At 39.1% G+C, this 19,965-nt stretch overlaps 1 protein-coding gene across 1 annotated transcript in view; it reads left to right on the top strand.

The window, feature by feature from the left end:
- Positions 1–13,978, top strand: part of LOC104337205 (sodium channel protein type 5 subunit alpha-like) — a 45,785-nt gene extending 31,807 nt beyond the window's left edge. Inside the window, 9 exon segments of the mRNA XM_075417930.1 lie at positions 2,707–2,921; positions 4,437–4,524; positions 6,650–6,904; positions 7,305–7,358; positions 8,326–8,467; positions 10,352–10,452; positions 11,251–11,515; positions 12,887–13,827; positions 13,829–13,978. Coding sequence (XP_075274045.1) covers positions 2,707–2,921; positions 4,437–4,524; positions 6,650–6,904; positions 7,305–7,358; positions 8,326–8,467; positions 10,352–10,452; positions 11,251–11,515; positions 12,887–13,827; positions 13,829–13,978 — 2,211 coding nt within the window.
- Positions 13,979–19,965: the final 5,987 nt, after the last annotated feature.

Raw genomic sequence — 19,965 nt, 5'->3', positions numbered from 1 at the left:
CTCCGCATCCTCCGTCACCAGGACACCCTCCTCATTCAGCAGCGGCCCCACGTTGTCCCTAGCCTTCCTTTTGCTGCTGATGTAGTTGAAGAAGCCCTTCTTGTTGTTTTTGACATCCCTTGCCAGCTTCAATTCCAGGTGAGCCTTGGCCTTCCACTCACGTGGAACCAAACTGAAGTAAAGAAGGAAACTGAGTCATCAATGTACTGTAGGGTCTGGCTAAGTTGAATACAAAACTAGTTGGTATCCAGATGCAAAATAACAAAACAGTAATGATTTCTTTTCATCAATGATGTATTTTGCTGTTGAGAGCTTTCACATTTCTAAGGTACTGTTGTCTTCTTACAAAAAAGGACTTCTCCATTTTCTGTTTGTTTATAAAGTTTTCTGCTGACATGGAGTTTCCTGAACCAGATAAAATGAAGGGATACCATACCATCAGGCATGTCCATGATTTGAAAGTAAATTAAATGAGATGATGATCATAGAAAGAATGTATAGGAAAGTATGTGGGGAGTGCTCAGAGCAAAGGAAGAGTTAGTAAGAAGTTTGAAGGAGCATCACTGCTAATGAACAGGTCATTTGACTAGGAGAAGGAAATCAAGGTAGCCAATGTTAAACAGTGAAAAAGACAACGTTCAGAAAAAAGGGAGGAAATGGTAAATAGGTTTATGTACATGAATGCCAGGAGTTCTCGATTACCCACAGACAAATTGCTGGTCCTGTGGACACAGTGACAGCTCTGGTCTGTAGACGTTTCTTCTAATTGTAGCACAATTGAATGACCACTGCTTCAAAGACCACTTAGCTCCAGAAGTGGTATTACTGTTTTCTTACACTGGAGAGCAGGACTGTGTAAGTTTTACCGGTTTGTTGGTAACTATACATAGGAACATCTCTGACCTGTGTTTTTTCAGTGGGAATGTAAGATGGAAATACAGCAATGATTTTAGATCAGTTTATAGTTTCAGGTCTCACTTGGTCTAAACACCTGGTTATGCTCCTGCTCCACCTCTGAGATGGGGTTTAGTATGTCATAAACACAGGGGAGCAAACCAGGTCTGCTATAACACCTAAATAATCATCTTCTCCCAGTGCACTGGAGAGAAGTAGCAAAGGCATTCAGGTGTTTCTGCAAGATGCGGGGTTAATGTGACTGGTGATCACTTTTAACTGTTAATCACAGAAACACAGAATCACAGAATGGTAGGGGCTGGAAGGGACCTCTGTGGGTCATCTAGTCCAACCCTCCTGCCGAAGCAGGGTCACCTACAGTAGGCTGCACAGGACCTTGTCCAGGCAGGTCTTGAATATCTCCAGAGAAGGAGACTCCACCACCTCCCTGGGCAGCCTGTTCCAGTGCTCCATCACCCTCAGAGAGAAGAAGTTCTTCCTCATGTTCAGACGGAACTTCCTGTGCTTCAGTTTGTGCCCATTGCCCCTTGTCCTGTCACTGGGCACCACTGAAAAGAGTTTGCCCCCATCCTCCTGACACCTACCCTTCAGATATTTCTAGGCATATATTAGGTCCCCTCTCAGCCTTCTCTTCTTCAGGCTGAACAAGCCCAGCTCTCTCAGCCTCTGCTCATAGGAGAGATGCTCCAGTCCCCTCACCATCCTCGTAGCCTTCCACTGGACACTCTTCAGCAGCTCCTCATCTTTCTTGAACTGGGGAACTTAAGGCCCGCTGTAGCTGAGCTAATCCTTGCAAAACCGTTGAGGTGTCTTTGCTACCATGCTCCCCTGAACCAAAGGTCTGAGGACCATCTGGGTCAGTCTCCCATGTAACACAGCCTGCTAGGTCTTCAGGGGGTTGACTGTTAAAGAACTTATTAAAAAGTAATAGCAGAATAAGAGATTTCACAGTCAGGTGAGGAGCTGTTAAGTGAAGAGCTGATGTAGATTGAAACCGCATATGGATTGAGGTTTTGACTTTCTGTTTGGTTCCTGACCTTTGTCACAGGCTACAGCCATGTGACTTTGGGCAAATGAATTGGTCTCTCTACGCTTCATTTGCTTTTCTGTAAAATAAAGGTGTCGTGTTCTGATACCCTAAGGATTTGAGGTGGTGTGTTCCTCTTGAGAGGACAGACTCTTAAACTTCTGATTTCAACTTTTTTATTCATCTGATGGCAAGAAATAAGACAGAAACTTAGCAACTGCAGAGGCAATGTCAGAGAAGGGGACACAGATTTGAACGATAAGAGAAAAGGCGGTTGTTAAATGACCTGATGTGCTTGAGAGACATGTTGAGCTCTAGAGACAGAGTGTGAACAAGAAAGAGACAAGAGGAGATGGAGTAATTTATATCTAGGAATCATAGGGTGTGGGAAAGGGTGTGGTACAAGGTGGCTTCTGATATATCTACATAAGTAAGAAAAATTTTAAGTGAAGGTAATGACAGATGTGGATTTTAAGGGGAAATAGTGGTGGTGAAAATGGATGGATAGATCATTGGAGATGTTGGCAGCAGAAGAGTTGCTTTTTGAATAAGTGTAAACAACTGAAAGTATGTGATCTTTCAACCAACCTGAAAATTAGATTGTACTTATTTTACAATTTAGGTTTTTACTTCTATGTATAAAACTAAGTGGTTCACCATTGTGAAATGGTTATGATAAGCCAAACTGTGTATTCTTGTGCAATTTAAAAATAATTTGCCGTGAAACTACTGAACTGTTTTAAAACTGAATTCTGAAATTCCAGGCATTTGAAGATATTCACCTGCAGGGGAGAAAAAATGTGAAAATGGTCCTAGACTATGCTGATAAAGTATTTACCTACATCTTTTTTATGGAGATGCTTCTGAAATGGGTAGCTTATGGTTTGCACAGTTATTTCACAAATGTCTGGTGTTGGCTTGACTTCATCATTGTATGTGTAAGTATTATATTCAGCTTGTCTTACATTTTGATTTTTTGATATTTTCTATACAAAGAACTACATGTAAAGTGTGATTATGAATAAACACAAGTGTAAAAGAGAGTTTCCAAAAGCTGAGAAAAATTGCAATCTAAAGAGACTTTAGGACAAATTTAAACGGAAATTGCAAGTAGTAATCAGAAGTCGCTTAAGAAAAATTTACTAAGTATCACTGTTATTGAGGGCCATGTTGGTTATAAAAACCTTTTAGAATGTAGAGAGAAAGTGCAAGTAGTGATCAGAAATAAAACTGAAATAAATTAAGATGACAGAAAGATGTGAAGCTGCTGGCAGCTCTAGCATTTAGAAACACAAAAAAGTAGAGTTGCTTCCTTAAAGGAGAAGAAATTAAGGTGGTAAAGGGAGTTGAAAAGTATTGTTGGAAAAATCATTTACCAGAGAGTACAAGATGTAAGAAAGAATGTTTTGCTTTGCAGCTAAAGAAATCCGAGCGATCCTTTACATAGTGATAAAGAGAAATGCTGAAATCATCAATAGTGAGATGGAGGAAGTACAGTGTTCAATATATACATTTTTATTCTGAATTCAGGCAAAGTTAAATAATATAATCTTGCCATATAAAAATGAAATGTTTTTGCTTGTCAACAGTACAGTGGGAAGATACTGAAGTTAAATATTTTAAAATAAAAACAACTAAACAGCTGAATTCCAGTAGCATCAAAGTAGCTGTTTGACAGCCTATGAATAATTAGCATTGAAAGTTGTTAAGTGCTAGAAAATTACAACAGAAAAATCTAATATTAGGACTATTTACAAAAAATATATAGCATGACTTTAGTGATTACAGTTCTGTGATATTAATAGCAGTGCTTTCCAAAACAGAGGATATGCATGAAAATATCTAATGGCTTGACAGTGAGACAGCAAATTCTAATAGGAAGGAAGGGGCAAATCAGTGAAAAAAGTGAAAAAAACCTTAATTATTGAAACAATTTTCTAATATTTTCACTTCATAGTCTGTCTAACAAAATTTTGAAATGAAGACTGGATACCTTTTTAAAAATAATTTTTTGTTTCTACATCACCATCTTAAGTTATGATAAGGGATTACTATACACACTTCTGAGAAGAACGATCCAGAAAATGGGAATATCTAATTTGAATAATCCCTTCTGTTCTTGTAGTATATGAAATTACCATAGTTACCAATTTGGTTGTTATACTAGAATCCCCCCAAAATTTTACGAACTTTTTTTGGAAAAAAAAAAAAAAAGAAAAAAGAAAAAAAAGTGTTTCAAATTAAGGTGAAAGAATTGCATTATTTTTAAAATATCAGGAAAGAACGAAGTAAAATTGTCTTATGGTAAGTTTGAATGTGTGTTTTCTTCATTTGACTTACTGGTCAAAGATACTGTAACATTCAGCCTATGACTGTCTACTGACACAAATAAATAATTTTTTGTATACCATTTAATAATCTCCGTTTCAAATCAATGAACACAGCTGTCATTTGCTTCCTGGGGACTGAGTATGGTTTCTAAAGACACATCACCTTGTTCATCTGGGAGTGCCCTGAAATCTCTCAGGACTCTTAGAGCGTTGAGGCCTCTACGAGCTTTGTCAAGATTTGAAGGGATAAAGGTAAGGGTATTGGGAGTGTGTGTGCGTATTTTGTAATAGCTGCATGTGAAGTTTTTGTGAAAATTACAACTTGAATCTCTATGTGGGACTGGATGGCATTAAGATGGTTCAGATTGTCTACTTATATCTTATGGTTGTTATTTTGAAATAATACCTAATACTTTCACAGAAATTTATAAATACAAATGAAATAAGGCAATTGAATTGTACTATGCTACCACAAGGAATTATTACATATAGTAATGTGTACATTTGAACAGTTTCCCATGTTTCCAGTTTCAGTGCAATGTGCGAAACAAACTAAACAAGAATTTTTTTTGATAAGTACTTTCCTGAAAGCCATTCTTTGAATTTACGAAGAGCAATTTTTGCCTCTCAAACCTCAATGTCTTCTGTGATGAGATGGCAGAGGGAAGGAAGAGCCATCCATGGTCTCAGATGTTGATTGTATCTGGTTTGGATAGGTGAGCTATAAGCAAGGCAGAAAATTGGCTGGACTGCCAGGTTCAATGTGCAGAGATCATCAGGATGAAGTACAACTGGCAGCTGAATACTAGGGGCTCAGCGGTCAGACCTGGGACCAACACTGCTTAACAGCTTAATTAACAACCAGAAGAATGTGGCAGAAATTGTCCTTATCAAGTTCATGGATGATACCAAATTGGGGACGAGCAGTTAATGCGCTGGGGGCAAGGCTGCTCTGCAGTGAGAGCTTGACCGACTGGAGATATGGGCTGCAGAAACATCAGACAGTACAGCAATAGCAAATGCAAAGGCTTGCACCTGAGCCAGAATAACCACACATAACCGTGGCACACTGCAGAAAAGGACCTGGCGTGGACAGCGTGTTAAACCCAAGTCAGCAGAGAACAAAGAACACTTGAACACTGCCAGGGAGGGGGTAGCCACAACTTCCCCAGGCAACCTGTTCCAGTGCCTCACCACCCTCAGAGTAAAGAATTTCTTCCTTATAGCTGGTCTAAACCTACCCTCTTTCAGTTTAAAGCCATTACCTCTTGTCCTATCACTCCATGCCCTTGTAAAAGTCACTCTCCAGCTTTCTTGCAGGCCCCCTCAGGTACTGGAAGGCTGCTGTAAGGTCTCCCCGCAGCCTTCTCTTCTCCAGGCTGAATAGCCCCAACTCTGTCAGCCTTTCCTCACAGCACAGGGATTCCAGCCCTCTGACCATTACTGTGGCCTCCTCTGGCCCCGCTCCAACAGGTCCAGGTCTGTCCTGTGCTGAGGGCTCCGGAGCTGGACACAGGACTCCAGGAGAATGGAGCAGGGGGGCAGAATCACCCCTGGATAACAGTTCTCAAACTGGAAACAAGCGTGGTCCTGCCTATCAGCATCAATGTGCCGGATTCACAAATACAAGTTTTTGTCACTGCTTGCATCAGGTCCCTTGACATCACCAGCACAGACACCAAAATCTTGAATCCCATTTTCACTGGTACTTTTGCTGGAAGAGGCTTACTGCTCATCATGGGCTGGCATTCACGTTGTCCTCAAGCAAGCGTAAATGAAGGGAGAGTGCTGACCAAAACAACTCAGTCTTCTGGAAGTCAAACTTCTCTTCTTCATGTGCTGTGTGCAGTCAGATGCCAGTGGTTATGGGGTGAGGTTCATTTTGTTATGGAGAGCAAGCTGTCGTTCTCTCACAAAACCCCTCGAAGATAGAAGATGGGGTTATTTATGATATTGTAGAAAATGCAGATCATACAACTTATTCCCCTATACCTGATTTTTGGATCTCATAGCTACTACAGATGGATAATCTTATTTTATGTCTTTCTTTTACCCAAGGATAATTCTGGTTGCCATCTATTTTACTTCCTTCCTCAAAAGGCAAGACAGATACCACAGAGTTACGTAAGACAAGCTTGAAGGTGGGCTGAATCACAGAATCACAGAATCATAGAATCACAGAATGGTAGGGGTTGGAAGGGACCTCTGTGGGTCATCTAGTCCAGCCCTGGACTGCTGACTTTGAGTTTGTCATCTGCTAGTTTTTATATGGGTGAGAATCTGCAGTAGGTACAGAAGAAGAAAAAATAAGTGCTTTTTATAGGAAGGCGTTCTACTGAATGTGAATAATTCATTCTTTTAATTTGTTTTATTTAAGGTTGTTGTGAATGCACTCTTGGGAGCTATCCCCTCAATCGTGAATGTTTTGCTCGTCTGTGTTGTCTTCTGGCTGCTGTTTAACATAGCAGGAGTAAAATTGCTTGGAGAAAAATTTTGGAAATGTACACTTGAGAAAGGAAATTTAAGTCTAATTGAAAACAAAAGTGATTGTATTTTCTATGGTGGAACATGGACAAATAGTGATGTGAACTTTGATCATGTTGGGATGGGGTACTTGGCTCTTCTCCAAGTGGTAAGTTCTATAAAATCATGCTCAGTTTTGTTTTCTTCAAGGAAATGTGTTGAGCAGCCCAGCCATGGGGCACCACTACGCTTCTGTTTATCTCCCTGAATTTAGGAATTTTCTTAGCTTCCATAAATATTCTCCTTATCTATCGGCTGCTCAGTTCCTCCTAAAGAACACTTTAGCATATGCAACCTTATGTTAAAATCAAGCACCGTGTTTCGTGGCTTGTCCATTTTGTTTTAATTTTGATTAACATACTAAGGCTGAAATAGTCTGCATGTTACCAGATTTAAAGGTTTTTTTGAACACTTTTCCACAACTCTTAACACATTTATATTAGCTTCACCTATTTTTAAAATTATTTTTTATTTTAGTGATAATAACCTTAATAGTGCATTTTTTTCAGGCAACTTTTAAAGGTTGGATGGATATTATGTATGCAGCAGTGGATTCACGAGAGGCAAGTCACTAAAATTAATTTTTAGTTCTTTTCCCTTTCCTTCTTTCCTTTTCTATCCATACAATTAATTTTTTGGCTCTGTTTGCAATATCATGTCAGAAATACAAGCGGATGAGTGCTTCAGACTGTACAGTGAAACAATAATCCTCGAAGTACCAAATATCTGGAACTTAGACAAAAGAAAACTGGTCAAAATAGTGTGATGCCACACAAATCCCTACTGTATCAAGAATGCAGAGGGCAAAATGTTGCACGTTTTCGACAAGTCTGTTTTGGAAACAGAGTTCAGAAGGTCTGGGAGGGACTGTGCCTTTGAAGCAAATTTCCTTCTTTTTTAAAAGTGTACAGTAGTATTTAAATAGCATGCATCTTTAGCAGTTATTGCTGGAGGTTTGCTTCCCTATATTTAACGTCCTTACTATTTCTTCCCCATTTCCATGTGTTGTTTCTTGCTTTCTCACTAGTACAGTGTGTTTCATCTTTTATATGTTTAATTTTAATTTGCATTTTCCATTTTCATTCAAGTGCTGTACTCTTGAATGTCATGAAATAGCTACTAATTAAAAAGATCGTTCCTTGTAGGACTGACCATAGTGAGCTGGCTTTTTAAAACTGCTTTTGTCTGGGATAGCATTCAAGGGGATGGGGGTTCACCACTGTGTTTAGTCTGAGCTGTTTTTCTGATCTATGCATTCACAGTATCACTGCTGACTGGAAAAGTTTATCGATTTTGTAAGAATTTGCTAGAGCTGGATTTATCTATAGATCTTTGTAATTATCTTTACAAACAGTAACAATACAGAACAAGACAGTTCTACTTGTACGTCTAATAAAGTTTTAAATGTGTTGAAATAATTTATCCCTCCTGACAGTAAAAAAGATTTGTTAATATAAATTGGAAATGATAAAGCTGTGATTATCCCATTTTTACCAATATTATTTTTCTGTTTTGATTTTTTTTTAACAGATAAATGAACAGCCAAAGTTTGAAGCATTTTTAGCCATGTATATGTATTTTGTGATTTTCATTATTTTTGGATCTTTCTTCATGCTGAACCTTTTCATTGGAGTGGTTATCAGCAATTTTAACCAACAAAGGAAAAAGATAAGTACTACATGAGCTAATTTAGGAAAATAGGAATCCCCCTTTCCTCAAAGCTTTTAGTAATTTACCTGTAAATTCTATTTTCATACCAAGTCTTTAATTTGTTCTAAGTAGGAGGATGAGGAGGAAGGATTGGGTAGTTTCAGAAAAAAGAAGTCAAAAAGAGTCATATAGACTTTTCTACAGGAGGGTGGGATTCTTTTCTACTGCTTTGAAGATTTACTTTGGAGAACAGAATAATCGTTTTTGCTTTTTTCATTTAAAAATGTGATAAGGGTAACCAAGAAACACTATGGCTTATGCGGTAAGTAAGCATTGTTTTCCTGGTAGAGACACTTGAAAAGATCTTCTTAATCCGAACTTCTTCTAGAACTAGCTACATTTATAAAATCCTGTCTTCAATAAAGTAACTCTACAGATTTGTTTACTGGGGTTTTTAAAAATTTCTGCATTGAGATCCAAGCCGTGGCCCCAGGAAGAGGCTGTCTAGACATTTAAAAGTTTCTTAAAGCCCATGGAGCACTGACTGCGTCCAGTTCTCTCTTCATAGTTGTTAAGATTCCCTGTTCTTTTTATTCAGTAAGAAATAGAAGGCAAAATCTTAGAATAGAAAATGCAACAACCAAAGAAAAGCAACAGTCAACCTTCCCTGGTGTAGTTCAACCACTTTGTGCCAAGCTTCTTCATCAATTGAGTTCTCTCCCTGATTCATTTAGGGGCTTAAATTACCCAGAATATCAAGGGAAGTTGAGTCAGTTACTCCACTTGGGAGTCTTGAAACAAATAAGCATTAAAAAAATACAACAAAAGCAGACCCCAACAGGAGCTGTACAATTTCAAAGTTCATAATTGGAAGACAGAATTTCTACAGGAGCAATTTATTATTTGCATAGACTGACTTGTACACCAAATCTTAAAGAATTACTGCCTTTGATAGAGATAGAAGGCAATAAGGCCTGCAAGAAACTCTTCTGCTCTCTGCGTTTGAACAGAGAAAGGATATGTAGGGGCTGAGGAACAACAGTCCAACCTCACTATAATAATTTCCTTTTATAACAAAGTCCCAGTTATAATAATTCCAACAGACAGGAACAAAGCTGGTGAAGTAGCTTATGAGCCTGAACGCTTTCTAGATGTTGATGTGGGCGCAACACTTTTTTGTTGTGTCAGTACATGCTGTAAGACAGCATTTTTTCCTTTTTCATTTTTTTGCTACTTCCTGGGGATTTTCATGGACATCCCACATAGTGAAGTGAAATTGAACTTTCAGAGGCCTTGCCAGAGTGCTTCAAAGTGCAGATGGCCTACTGAACATTGTTACATGTTTGTTTTACAAAATGCTAATCATTCCATGCTTTTCTGATGAGGGGCTTCTCCTGAATACTCGGTTCAAAGTGATTGCTAAGCAATACAGGTGGCATAGATGGTAACGAGTACCAGAAATTCATTATCAGGAACCTCCCCATAGAACTTGGTCCCCAAGTGCTTATTCATAATCCTCCATTTACTTACTAGCCCAGCAATATACTTCTGTTCCTACCTTTCCCAAAAGTATAAATGGAAAGTATTTTACTTGTTGATGAGTCTTATGTAATTTTTAAAATATGAAATTGATTTATGAAGCTTCAGAAAGGCTCTCACATTTGAGGAAACTGACTCGGGAACACTGCCTAGACTAGACTTTCATGACCAAACTCTGCTTTTTGCAGTACAGCTTTTCAAAGAACCAGGGGAAAAGAAGAGATGGTGATGACACATTTTGTCTTTGTGCTCTTAGATCCCACTCATGACAGCTGTAACTTACTTCTTTTTACACAAACTTGCTGGTATTTATTTAGTTGACTGCTTAAACTTCAGCTGAACAACAGTATTCTTTCTCTTTACTTAGGTGGAAAAGATCTATTTTTGACTGAGGAACAGAAAAAGTACTATAACGCCCTAAAAAAACTTGGATCCAAGAAACCTCAGAAACCAATCCCAAGACCATTGGTGAGACCATCTTAAATAAAATATGATGGAAGATATAAAGATGGTGACCATATTTAAACTCAGTAGCCAGGCATATGGAAATAAACTTCACGTTAGATCCCATTATCTTCCTCATTCAATACAGTATTTACATTTTACTGTCTTTTTCTTAATTCTGCCTAATGCAGTCTTTCTTTGTGGGTATTAATTTAAGGAAATTTACAGCCTATTTATCACCTATTCAGATGTGCAACCTATTTATAAAGGTTCATATTAAGTATTTGCTGTTCACAACATGATCTTGGTTACTTGCATGATATTGCTTCTGCAACTAGATTGGATTATAGCAGGTGATAATGAATAGGGGACAGTACATGTCCCACGGCTGTTATTTACTCTTAAACAATCTTAGGCTTTATTTCTTGCAGTTTCTTAAATTTCATTCCAGGCATGGCTTCATATAGTAACTATACAGGGTTTTTCTTGCTTATGACATTTTAATTAGAATTGCTTATCCTAAGATGTCTGCTCCAATAAGTATTTCTATTAAAAGACCAATCAGAATGTACTCTGAATCTTTTCCTGTGGTATAATTTTTTTCTAATGAAGTGTGGTTGCATGATACCTGAAAATACTTAGCCAAGTACTGAGTGTTTTCTTTCAAAGTCTAAAGAAATCACCTAAAAATGCTTCTAGTAAGTTATTGTTAAAATTATATTCTCTTAAATACTCTTTCTAAGCACAAAATGCTGATTAATATTTGAATATAGTCTGGGTCTTACAGGCAGCATTAAGCAGTTTTTCTCATTCTCTCCACAGAACGCGTTCCAAGGACTACTGTTTGATATAGTATCACACAAAGCATTTGACATTACTGTTTTGGTTTTCATCTGTCTAAATATGGTCGTTATGATGGCAGAAAATAGCCAGAATGGCATCAAGGATATTCTTAATAAAATCAACTATTTTTTTGTGGCAGTATTTACTGGGGAATGTGTCCTAAAAATACTAGCCCTAAGACATTACTTCTTCACCAGTGGCTGGAACGTATTTGATTTAGCCATTGTGGTCGTTTCTCTAGTTAGTAAGTATCAACTGATATTAGATCGTGTAATGTGTCTTACCAATACTAAGCCAAATTTCAGTATGAAGTAACTACTTACATATATCTGATAAACAAATTCTGGATCCATTGTACTTTTTCAAACTGTCTGCTATGTGATTCTTTCTAAAAAGATCTATTTTTGTTTTCCCTTATATTTTTGCAGAGTAGTAAGAGGTAAATGGTTAGTTTTCAAATTTTTTTATGTATGAGTTTTATTGAGTAATTAACAGAATAGGAATTTAATGCAATAACATCTTGTCTAAGTTATTGTACTTAAACTGTTGTCTTAATGTTTTTCTGCTTTCGATGTACGTGTAACCACATTAACTGTTATTTTCATGGTAAAAGTAAATTTGGGTTAAAAATACATTTATATGAAAAATGGGAAAGATTTATTTCATTTTCCAAGACTTTGTTTTAAGAAAGGAGATCCTGAGGGCTGATTTAGAAAGCTCAAGAGAATTTAATTTCTCAGCACCATTCTAAATCTGGGCCACTATTTGTGACTGTGAGAAGTCTTATTAAGAATGGCTTGGTTTTGTTTTGCTTTTCAAATAAGGCTAGATGCTTCTTGTTTCCTCTACAAAGGCTCATATATAGCTCTGTTTTCTTGTACAGTGTATTTGGTCTGTGCTTCCTGCTCAGGCTCAGGTTATATTATAGAATAAAGGACAGGAAAAAAACCCTGATCTGAGTTCTCTGCTTCGTCCCTGTGCACAGGGATGCTACCCCATGGAATACAGAAAAAAGCTGACTTCTTAAGTCTTCCGTTTGTAATCATTTAAATTACTACTGTATCACTGAAGGTATTCATTACTCTGATAGTAGGATCATAGAATGAGGTGTGATGGAGGACGAATACTGAAAGACAGTTTTCCTTTAATTTTTTCTTGCTCTTCTCTGATCTCATTCACGTACCAAGCGTTGATGGAAGTCTCACACTTAGCATGTGGCTTAGGCCTGTAGAAGAAGCAGCAACCAGATAGCAGCCAGGAGACAAGCCCCATAGCTTCCAGCACAGGAGCTGAATGGATTTAAAAGGATTTGTTAAGTACTTGAGCAATGCGTAATTTCATCCCCTGAACTGGAAAAATCTCAGAGAATGCAGTTTCCAAACTATGCACCATCTTGATACCTCCTTAATATTTAAAGATATTACAATTTGTCTTTCTTTTCCTTAGCTCTTTTGTAAGCAATTGCAGTATTGATGATAATGTTTTTGTTGAAAGCGGTGTAATATGATCAATGTTACTTTCAACACCTGAAGCATAGAGTGTAACAAAATGGACATAAATAGGGAATTTCACTGATATGGCTTGACAACATTTTGTTTTCTTTTGCATTTCAAAGGTATTGGACTTTCTGAAGGATTTAAAGCTGTGTTCTCTCCTACACTTCTGAGAATTTTTCGTTTGACACGAATTGGCCGAATCCTGAGATTAATTCGAAGAGCCAGAGGAATTCGAACGCTTCTTTTTGCATTACTGATGTCTCTTCCTGCACTGTTCAACATTGGTCTTTTGCTTTTTCTGGTTATGTTCATTTATGCCATTGTGGGCATGACAAATTTTGCCTGTGTTGGCTGGGAAGGGGGGATTAATAACCTTTTCAACTTTCAAACCTTTGACAGTAGCATTCTCTGTCTTTTCCAAATTACAACATCAGCTGGCTGGGATGGTCTTTTGCTCCCTATGTTAAAAGGACCGGATTCATGTGCTCCCAACTTAAATTTAACAGCTGAACAAAAACAAAATTGCACAAGTAAGACAACTGGTATTTTATTTTTTGTAAGCTATGTCATTATATCATTTCTCATTGTTGTAAATATGTACATAGCTGTCATTTTAGAGAACTTTGGTGTTGCCACTGAAGAAAGCACAGATCCTCTTTGCGAGGATGACTTTGATATGTTTTATGAGACCTGGGGAAATTTTGATCCTCAGGCAACACAGTTTATTGAATATTCTGCTCTTTCAGACTTTGCAGATGCTCTGGCAGAACCCTTACGTATTCCAAAGCCTAATAAATTTGAGCTCATATCAATGGACCTCCCTATAGTTAGTGGAGATAAGATCCACTGCTTGGATATCTTGCTTGCTTTCACTAAAAGGGTCTTAGGAGAATCTGTGGATTTGGGTGGTCTTGAATTACACATGGAAGAAAGATTTATGGCTGCCAATCAAACTAAAGTTTCTTACAAGCCAATTACTACTACCCTTAAAAGAAAACAGGAGGAAATGTCGGCTCTCGTTATTCAAAGGGCTTTCAGGAGGTATTTGATACAGCGTTCCTTTTAAAACTAAATCTTTCTTATACCATCATAAGCATTCTAACAGTGCTGTCTTTGAAGAAGAAACACAGGAGAAGGAAAGGCTTATTGCATCAATGCTTAACGAAAATGATGGTAGGAAGATAGATAAATCACAGACTACATCTTCATAGAATGATAGAATGCTTTGGGTTGGAAGGGACTTTTAGAGGTCATATAGTCCAACCCACCTGCAGTGAGCAGGGGCATCTTCAACTTGACCAGGTTGCTCAGAGCTCTGTCCAACCCGGCCTTGAATGTTTCCAGGGATGGGGCATCTGCCACCTCTGTGGACAACCCGTTCCAGTGTTTCACCACCCTCACGGTAAAAAATTCCTTCCTTATATCCAGTCTAAATCTACCCTCCCTTAGTTTAAAGCCATCGCTCCTTGTCCTGTGACAACAGGCCTTGCTAAAAATATTTTCCCTGTCTTTCCTATAGGCCTCCTGCAGGTACTGGCAGGCTGCTCTAAGCTCTCCCTGGAGTTTTCTCCAGGCTGAATAGCCCCACCTCTCTCAGCCTTTCCTCGTAGGAGAGGTGCTTTATTTTATGATGGTATTACTGAAACAGATAGTGATAATGTGGACACATAAGGTTGCCTCAGGCTGCAGCATTTTTTATTAAACCAGTTATCAGTTATTTTCAGATAGATAGAGAAAATATTTTGATCCCAGAGCGTAATACTCAGAATTTAGAATAGTGATGGCAGCCTTAAAGTATCGTGATTGTTCAATTTTGCAAATGCTCCTTAAAACAATTGAGATTTGCACAACTATGTCATAAATATTAGAGAAATATCAAACCATGGAATTTTTATCCTTAGCTATTGGAGTAGGCAAGTTAATTTTTACACCTTTTATATTTTGAATTACTTCATTTTTCTGTGTTTACAGAAGATACCGGTAGAAGATCAGTTGTAACTGTGATATGATTTGTAAGCACACAAGGCTGTAGAACAATGTGTATAGCTTTAGAGAGAAAGCCTGGTTTGAAAAATTGGTTATTGCAGCAAAACTGAATATTTACTGCATTTTCTGTGAAAGAGCTCACTCAAGACACTTGAGTGTAATCAGCTACTAATTTCTGTGTTGTTTGGGACCATCTTCATCCTGGTGCCCTTGGATGGATGTGTTTACGCTTAAGACTTTTTGAGGTGTCTTTACACGTGCACCTAAATGGATTTAATATACCATCCTCAGGTGTCTGTGCTTGAAAGTTGTACATAATTTGTTCTTTGTATCATTCAGTGTATGAAAATTGTGATAATAATAGTTACCAAAATCAAAGGATGTTATGCAAGAGGTATTGTTTCCAGAAAATCTGAAGAATTATTGTACGTAAAATTTCATCATTACACTTCATCCAGATGTCATAGAAAATATTACTTAGTAGTCTGAAAAGGAGTTCGTGGTATATCTTACGAGATAACCTTTATTGAAGTTAGAGGAAGTATTTATTTTGTTTGTTCTGAAAAATCATATATGAACAACAGGTATTACTAATACTTTTACTGTTTTTTTGCAGTTTAGGTTGGTCAGGTGAAATGTCATGGTGGCCACAGAACTACTAATGAAACAGGACTATTTTAGATTCTTCAATAAAGACTTGAGATGCTGAACGCGTTTTTGTCTGTTTTATAAGAGGTATCTTTGGTTCCAGTTTGGTACGAGACATAATCTGTTATTAGAGAGGTAGAACCACAGTGATTTTCCAAAGATAGCTACTTGTTAGCACAAGAAAACTGAAAATGTTTTACTTTTTAAGGGAATTGGAAAAAATTTAGCATTTTCAGGGCAAGAACAGCAGGAACAAGGTAATTACTCAGTTTTTACTGTCGTTACCCTTGTTAAGTACTGTTAAAATACAACAGATACAGGCAAGTCTGGCTATTTGAACAACAAATAAAGGCACATGAAAGCTGAGAGTTAAGAGTTCAGATACAGCGAGGTTTGAACTAATTTTCTTACATCTAGAACCCGCTTCTGTTCAGAAAAACAGCTGAGGGAGAAGGTCCGCAGACCTCTTAGGACAGCTCAGCAGTTTGCGCTCCGTGTCAGCAGCTCCGGGAGCAGGATGCAGAGAGGCTTGGTGGGTCTGCTGGAGCCCTGCTCCCGGCTGGCCTGGACAGCTCTTGTGCCTGCGGTGCGCAGTGATGCTTTTCAGGTGAAACTATTTATTCTGTGCGGTGTCAGCTGGAACCAGCGACAGCTTTTGGTCAACGACCAGATGCCATTAGATGGCAGCATTTACTGCAGTTTAGAATATAGCCAGTCTTAAGTGAAATAGATGTCGAACTCCTACACTCCAGCACGGAGGTATTATATTAATTGTAAATAACTACAGAAAATAATGTCAGAACTCTATTTTTTTCTTCCCTGGGCTCTCAAGGTAGCCGCAGTTCTCAGTGGGTGCTTGTTCGCTTACTGTTTTTCACATATGACAGGTTGACAGAACTTAATGATGGTGGGGGAAAAAAAAATGTTCTTTGATCAAAAAATGTGCTTGGATCTTCCAGGGGGTAGTTTCAATGTGATACCTTGATATAGCACCGTAGCCTGAGATGTTTGTTATGAAAGAGGTAAGAGTGCTTTGTTTTTGCGTATTAGAAAAGAAGGAAAGACTGGAAAAGACATATGAGAGAATTTTGAACACTAATAACATGTAACAAAATGCTGATTTTTTTTTTTTTTTAGAATTAATCTGATCTTTAAAATGGTGTTGTTTGAATGCAACAGCAGATGTTGTGCCCTGGTTCAGAATTCGAAATACCTTGCCATTGTAGGGACACCAATTTTGGACAAAACCACACCTGGCAAGAACACATCCTTAGTGATTGTTTTACCCCAGAAGCATACAGAAGCACCTGAATTCATTGCAGCGCAAATTTGAAAGCCTGACCAATTTTTTATTATTGCTTGAGCATTAAATTAGCCTTAGCACACAGTTTCAGGGTTGACAGAATGGTGATACCCAGCTGTGGCAGCTTCTTCATGCTAGAATTGCCCAAAAGCTAATTCAGCTGCAGAGACAGCACAGGGTTGCTTTAAGCAGACTTCATATGGTGATGAGTTAATGGCAGTGAGCAGGTGGGAGTTTTTGATAATTCTGGGATCTGGAACTGTGAATTCCTCCAGTAAAACTGCCTGGATGTATGGATCTTCATGAGAAGTGGTCAGGCATGCTTGGAACAGTGGAAGAATACTCCTTTCTGTTTATGAAATTTGATACTTAAATCAGAAAGCAGCAAAACGAAAGGATTGGTGGATCCCTCCAGTTGGGAATCACTGTGCATGTAAAGCTGCTGGTGAATTCCTGAGGACCCGCAGTACGATACACAGCAACATTGCCTCCTTAGTGGTGGGGCAGATCTCCACTAGTACATTTCTATTTATCACTTTCTTGTGTAGAAATAGTTAGCAACTGACCACCAGCAACTAAGAGGTTTTTCATGCGTTTGTGATAGCCCTGTGAACAGGCTCCGTAAAGGTTTTGTGGAAACTGTCCTTTTTCTTTCTGGAGCTCTTCAGTTCCCGCTAACCTTGCAATATTTGCGCTATCCATAGTGTTTCTTCAGGACTCATATGTAGTTATTAGAAATGTACCAGAAAGAGCATTTCATCACAGCGTCTTTTCCCTGAACTCACCAAAGATTGTTGTATCTGACAAGTGTGTCCTCTGCAATGTCACTTTCCAAAGCCATCAGTGAGGTGAACATTCTGTCTCAACTTGAGAGCTGAGACCACAGAGGTCCCTTCCAACCCCTATTACAGAATCACAGAATCACAGAATAGATTATTCTGTGATTCTGTAACTTATGACTTGCCAAAATATGCGTTTCTAACTCATATTTAGAGTGAATGTTCCCGTAAGAATAGCAGACTCAATGTCCGTAGCAGTTTTAGGCCGAGGTCAGGATTATTACTAGAAATGCTGGAGGAAAGGTCTATCATATTATGCTGAAACTGAGTAGAACAATTTTTTCAATATTTAGGAAAAAAGTTACAAATATGGAGGAATTCTTTTTACATAGTATTGTTAACCACCACCAGCTAATGGCAAGTCTGACGTAGACTTGCGTCAGCAGACTTTACAGGCTTACTTTCTGAAGTGTCTGTCTCACCTGCCAAGGAAATGTTCTGGCAGTTGCTTCACAGAGATGAACTATGAAATGGACCTGGTGTGTGCAGAGCTACACATCTCATTTGCTCCTCAGAGCATGGATTGCCTTCAGCACCAACACCCTAGACCCTATCCCAGAACATCTGCTGATCAGTAATGCCCATTCCAGCTATCGGTCGCCTCCTGCTTTGGAGTTGCTTTGGAGATACCTTGGAGCACTGAACAGAACCACAGAATCACAGAATGGTAGGGGTTGGAAGGGACCTCTGTCGGTCATCTAGTCCAACCCTCCTGCCGAAGCAGGGTCACCTACAGCAGGCTGCACAGGAGCTTGTCCAGGTGGGTCTTGAATATCTCCAGAGAAGGAGACTCCACAACCTCCCTGGGCAGCCTGTTCCAGTGCTCCGTCACCCTCAGAGGGAAGAAGTTCTTCCTCATGTTCAGACGGAACTTCCTCTGCTTCAGTTTGAGCCCATTGCCCCTTGTCCTGTCACTGGGCACCACTGAAAAGAGTTTGGCCCCATCCTCCTGACACCCACCCTTCAGATATTTATAAGCATATTTTAGGTCCCTTCGCAGCCTTCTCTTCATGCTGAACAAGCCCAGCTCGCTCAGCCTCTCCTCGTAGGGGAGATGTTCCAGTCCCCTCACCATCCTCATAGCCCTCCGCTGGACTCTTTCCAGTAGCTCTTCATCTTTCTTGAACTGGGGAGCCCAGAACTGGACAGCGTACTCCAGATGAGGCCTCACTAGGGCAGTGTAGAGGGGAAGGAGAACCTCGCTCAACCTATTGGCCACACTCCTCCTAATGCACCGCAGGATCCCATTGGCCTTCTTGGCAGCCAGGGCACACTGCTGGCTCATGGTTAACCTGTCATCCACTAGGACACCCAGGTCCCTCTCCGCAGAGCTGCTCTCCAGCAGGTCCGCCCCAAGCCTGTATTGATGCATGGGGTTGTTCCTCCCCAGGTGCAGGACCCTGCATTTGCCTTTGTTGAACCTCATCAGGTTTCTCTCTGCCCAACTTTCCAGCAGATGTATTGTAGTCACAAAGACCCAATTCAGCAGCTTATTGCTGTCCTGGCAGCTAGGTTCACCATGTTTTGGGCAGGCCTCACTCCAGGGAGCCTTCTCTGTGGTTTCCCAGCCTTCTTCCTTTTTGCTGTTTAACATTAGGTTAATGTCCTCCCTGCCAAGTCTGTGTGAAGGAAGCCCATGCAGAGACTGCCTGTACAAGCCAAAACTTACGGGCATATAAGTAATCAGCTTGGCTTTTACATGTAGATAAAGCTGTGGAAGGAAGATCTATTCAACTTTCTGTCATCACTCCCTTCTCCTTTATAATATCTGAAAGAATAAGATGGTTTATCAGTTAATCCTGAATTTGTGTAACTCCTATCAGTTTTAGTAGCTTAACAGTTGCTGAATTCACAAATTCACAGTTATTAATATTTTTTAGTATTATCAAAAAGTCATTGCCCAGCTTACATTTCATCAACACCAACAATAATATGGAATCATAAAAGGAAAATTAAAATAGGGTATCAGTAATCCCATTAGGCAATTCCCTCATCGTGGTATCTCATCACAGATGCAAGATAAAGGTAAGAAAGTGCCGCAGATTGTGATGACTAACCAAACAACAGCATAACAATCCTCCCCCTTTGGTATCCCTAAGTGTCATCAATTTCTAGCAAGAGGAAGATAGCCTGAAACAAGAGATTAGAAGAACAAGAAGTGGTACAACTAATAGGTCAGATTGATTGTTCAGAAGCAGCTGGTATGAAAGAAACCTTGAACAGGGAGTAGCTGTTCAGGAAAAGAGAGTGGAAATGGATGGGGAGAAGAGATGAACTTTGAATGAGAAAGGACTGTCTGGTGTGTTGAATACCCACTTCAGGAATCACGTGCAATCACTTATTGCCTGGTAAATCTAGGAAGGTTGAAAAAAGCATCCTTTATGGTTTCCCTGCCTGAACCAAGCATCACATAACAAACAGA

The sequence above is a fragment of the Opisthocomus hoazin genome, chromosome 4 (genome assembly GCF_030867145.1).
Source record: "Opisthocomus hoazin isolate bOpiHoa1 chromosome 4, bOpiHoa1.hap1, whole genome shotgun sequence".
NCBI lineage: Eukaryota > Metazoa > Chordata > Aves > Opisthocomiformes > Opisthocomidae > Opisthocomus > Opisthocomus hoazin.
Note: the sequence above shows the minus strand (reverse complement) of the source record. Positions and strands in the feature narration are given on the sequence as shown.